Source organism: Amborella trichopoda, chromosome 10 (assembly GCF_054954075.1).
Source record: "Amborella trichopoda isolate Santa Cruz 75 chromosome 10, AtrichopodaSantaCruz75HAP2 v2.0, whole genome shotgun sequence".
NCBI classification, from domain to species: domain Eukaryota; kingdom Viridiplantae; phylum Streptophyta; class Magnoliopsida; order Amborellales; family Amborellaceae; genus Amborella; species Amborella trichopoda.
In genome coordinates, this window is record NC_142345.1 from 39140920 (window position 1) to 39144917 (window position 3998).

General features: G+C 41.3%; 1 protein-coding gene across 1 annotated transcript; it reads right to left on the reverse strand.

The window, feature by feature from the left end:
* Positions 1-878: 878 nt before the first annotated feature.
* LOC18434065 (pentatricopeptide repeat-containing protein At4g04370) lies at positions 879-3755 on the reverse strand. The gene has a single exon (XM_011624987.3). The coding sequence runs from the start codon at positions 3513-3515 to the stop codon at positions 1368-1370; it is 2148 nt and encodes a 715-aa protein (XP_011623289.1). The 5' UTR covers positions 3516-3755; the 3' UTR covers positions 879-1367.
* Positions 3756-3998: the final 243 nt, after the last annotated feature.

The window sequence follows — 3998 nt, forward strand, 5'->3', positions numbered from 1 at the left end:
CGCTCTCTCATTTTTTGTATTTTCTTGTGGTGTTTAATATCAATGTAATTGCCTCTGGAGTAGCATCTGCTGATTCCAAAATAACCACTAGAGATGTGAAGGATAACATGATCATGCTAGGGAGCTTTGGCACTTCACTCCTAATCTCCAGAGATTAGTCTCATTTTTCGTTTTTGTCTAAACGACTAGTTGATCAATTTATAAGTTTGACACAAGCCAGTGATGCCCACTTTAACTATTTATCATGGAATTGCTAGTTAAGCCTCAAAACAAATTTTAAAAAGAATATAAATGGCGAACCCAGAGCTGGTCCTGCCTATGCAGGTTCCCGGGAGGGGTGGGCTGGAAACCGTCCTAACCTTTGGCTTTTTATGCATAAAGTGGCCACTCGCAGGATTCGAACCCGCACTCTTGCGCTGGCTACCCGAGCCTTTTACCGTCACAGCAAGTGACGGCCCCCATATCTAAAAAGTAATTTGTTAAGTGTTGATTATTATGTCTATAGAGTTTCTACGGAAATTGGTACAAGTTGCTTGGACAATTGGTAAGTGTTCGTACGGTTTCCGTCAAAAAGTACTACCCAAAAAGAGAACCTGCATAACTATGATCTCACCAATAGCAAGAAAATGGCATAATAAACATCACATGCCTATCTGGATGCATGCATAAGCATCACACAAATTGGGCTCATGTGAACACTGTTGGGCGTTGGTATTCTTATCACCAATGTACACAATGTTGCACCTCAGGGATGGCATCATTTCTTAAAAAATGCAGTTTCCCACATATTAGTGGAAAATTAACAATAAACAGGAGAAGAAATTGTCAACATATAAAATACAAGACAACAAATCATACTAATATCACAGAGCACCACATAAAATAATCACCAGAGAAGGTACTGCATTTAACTTCAGAAAATCTCACAAAAAAGTCATGTCAATTGCATTTAACGCCACATATCAGGGAATAAAACAGATCAATCCAACAAGAGAAAAGTAAGGGACCTCCTCCAGCATCTAGTAGCATCTTCAACATGGATCAAGGTCCCAAAGTTGTTCAGATGACATCAGCCACCACCTTAGAAGCCTGGATGTAGAATAGTAAAGAATATGCTTCTTCTATATTACGTAAATAGTAAAGAAAAAGAAAAAGGCTTAGCTATTTGGTGATAAAGAATTGTTGCATTGATGATTTTCAACCTTGATAATTTCACATGTACTATTATAAAACCAAGACATTATAAAATAATTAGTTTGCTATCTAAATTATTTTGAGAGTTGCCCACAAAACTTCCACTTTGTAATAGCTCGAGTTCCATTGAAACTTCACACAAGGCCTGCTCTTTGAAAGTAAGGTGTGAGGATTCAAAGGTTAGGGCTTGAAATAAGAACTATTTCCTCCCTCATCTGAAAATCCAATAACTTCAATGCCACCATAATCTCATGAAACTGAGGGTGTGAAGTGTGATATGCAAAAAATGTATTTATGGTCCCATTTAGCTGTACAAAACTCCAGCCAGGTACCTTCTTCAGTCCCATGGCCCGCATCTTCACCAAAGTCTCGGCCATTCCATCCCATTGGCTTAAAGCAGCATGCCCATGAGCCAATTGAACATAAGCCTCAGCCGCTTGTGGTCTCAGCCTAAGAATTTCATCTGTGATGACCTCAGCAAGCTCTGTTCTCCCATTATTTCTACAAGCACCGAGCAAAATGCCTAGAACCTCAATTGTCGGTTCACTCTTCATGCTCTTGAGAAACCCATATGCCTCCTCTACTCTCCCTGCACGACTGAGAAGATCGATAATGGAAGCATAGTGTTCAATCTCAGGTTCGATGCCAAAATCTACAACCATCGAGCGGATCAGTTCCAAGCCTTCCTTAACCAGTCCAGCATGGCTGCAAGCACACAAGACTGATAAAAAGGTGACATGGTTGGGTTTGGTCCCTGTTCTGAGCATGTCGGAATACAATTCAAGGGCAATTGGCCCTTTACCATGGCTTCCATAACCAGAAATCATAACAGTCCATGAGATTACATCATGTTGGGGCATTGCTTCGAAACATTTACGAGCTGTGGTGATTGAGCCACATTTTGAGTACATATCAATGAGAGCGGTCCCCACTGAGATGCATGAACAAAACGGATTTCTGATCACATAGTTGTGGACCCACTTTCCATGGTCAAGGGCCCCTAAAGAAGCACAAGCTTGGAGGAGAGCAGCTATGGTGATTGAATCAGGCCTCACAGGAACCAATGTCATCTGTGAAAACAAAGTAAATGCCTCCTCTAATAGACCATTCTGAGCATAACCTACAACTATAGCATTCCAAGAGACCAAATTCCTTTCAGATATCCTGTTAAAGACTTGACGACTCTGTTGCAGAAGACCACATTTTGCATACATGGTCACTAAAGAATTCTCAGCAGCCACATCCACATATAGCCCCCTCCTGGTTATGTAGCCATGAATGGCCTTCCCCTGATTGATCGCACCCATTTGAGCACAAGCTGCTAAAACACTAGCAAAAGTGGCAGAAGAAGGAAAAGAAGCCCAAGACTTTAGCATCTGATAGAAAACACGCAGAGCTTCAATGGGGAGACTATTATGCACAAGACCAGAAATCATTGAATTCCAAGCAACCAGATCTCTTTCAGTCATCCTTTCAAACAAACTGGAAGCAAAGCCTATGGCTCCACACCTCAAGTACATATCCATCAGAGCAGTCTCAACAAGAATATCTGATTCAAAACCACAAGTTAAAACCTGAGCATGAACCGACCGGCCCCAATCAAGTCTGCCCATATCTCCAATTGCAGAGGCTAAGCTCCCCAGTGTGCTCAAATCAGGGCACATGCCTCTGATTCGCATAGAAACCAAAAACTCCGCGACCTTTACCACATCCCCATTTTGCGAGTACCCCGAAATTATTGAGTTCCACGAGACTAAGTCTCTCTCATGCATTTCATCAAACACTCTCCGAGATGCAACAAAGTCTCCACACCTGGAGTAAATGTTGATGAGAGAGTTAGAAACTGGGAGATCGGAACAAAAACCCGATCGAATTATGAAGGAGTGAATGCACTCGAGGAGAGTGAAATGGTGGTGGGCGAGGCTAGAGAGAAGGGTTACCATAGTTATGGCATTTGGACTGCTATCGGAAAGACACATCTGCTTAAAGAGGGGCAAGGATTCGGACGGCTTATGGGCTGAGAGGAGGGCAGTCCAGGAAACAACGCATCTCTCTCGCATTTCATCAAACAACTGGTGGGCTTTGCAAGGGGTGGAGGAACATTTAGCATAGAGCGATAGGAGGGCGGTGGCAATGTGGGGACGAGAGAGAAGGTTGGTTTTGACGAGGTGGGTATGGACGATATGACCAGAGAGGAGGAAGCCATGAGTGGCGCACGACTTGAGGAGAGAAGGGAGAAAGGATGGTGGCGAGAGAAGTAGATTTAATTGAGGAGGAGGAGAAGAGGAGATGGAGGGTTTTATGCAGCGGAGGTGGGGCATGTGGATGGTGGGGATCTCTCATTGTTGTGGATGAGCATCAATGGAGGGGTAAACCCGTTCTCATAGCAGGACAACAAAAAAAAATATGTACAAGTTCAAATGTCATCAAAAAATCAGCACTATTTTAATTTTTAATTTTTCAATATTAAAAAGGACTTCGTTAATTTTATTGAAAAATCTAAAGCCAATGATGGAGACGATTTATATTTGGTACAAGATGATCACAATTAATCTTGACTATTGGATGTGAAATTAGATGGTTACATTTATTTTATTGACCAAGCACAAACTTTAAATGAATTTTTTTCGAACTTTGTGAGACACCCAAACTATCCGATTTCACATCCAATTGTTGCAAGTAACTATGACCTCCTTATATTAAAATAAATGGTTTCATTGTATACAATTCCAAATCTAAATAAACTATGCTATTTTTAGGAATAAACTATCTCTTAATTTGAGATTTTAAAAATATCCAAAAAT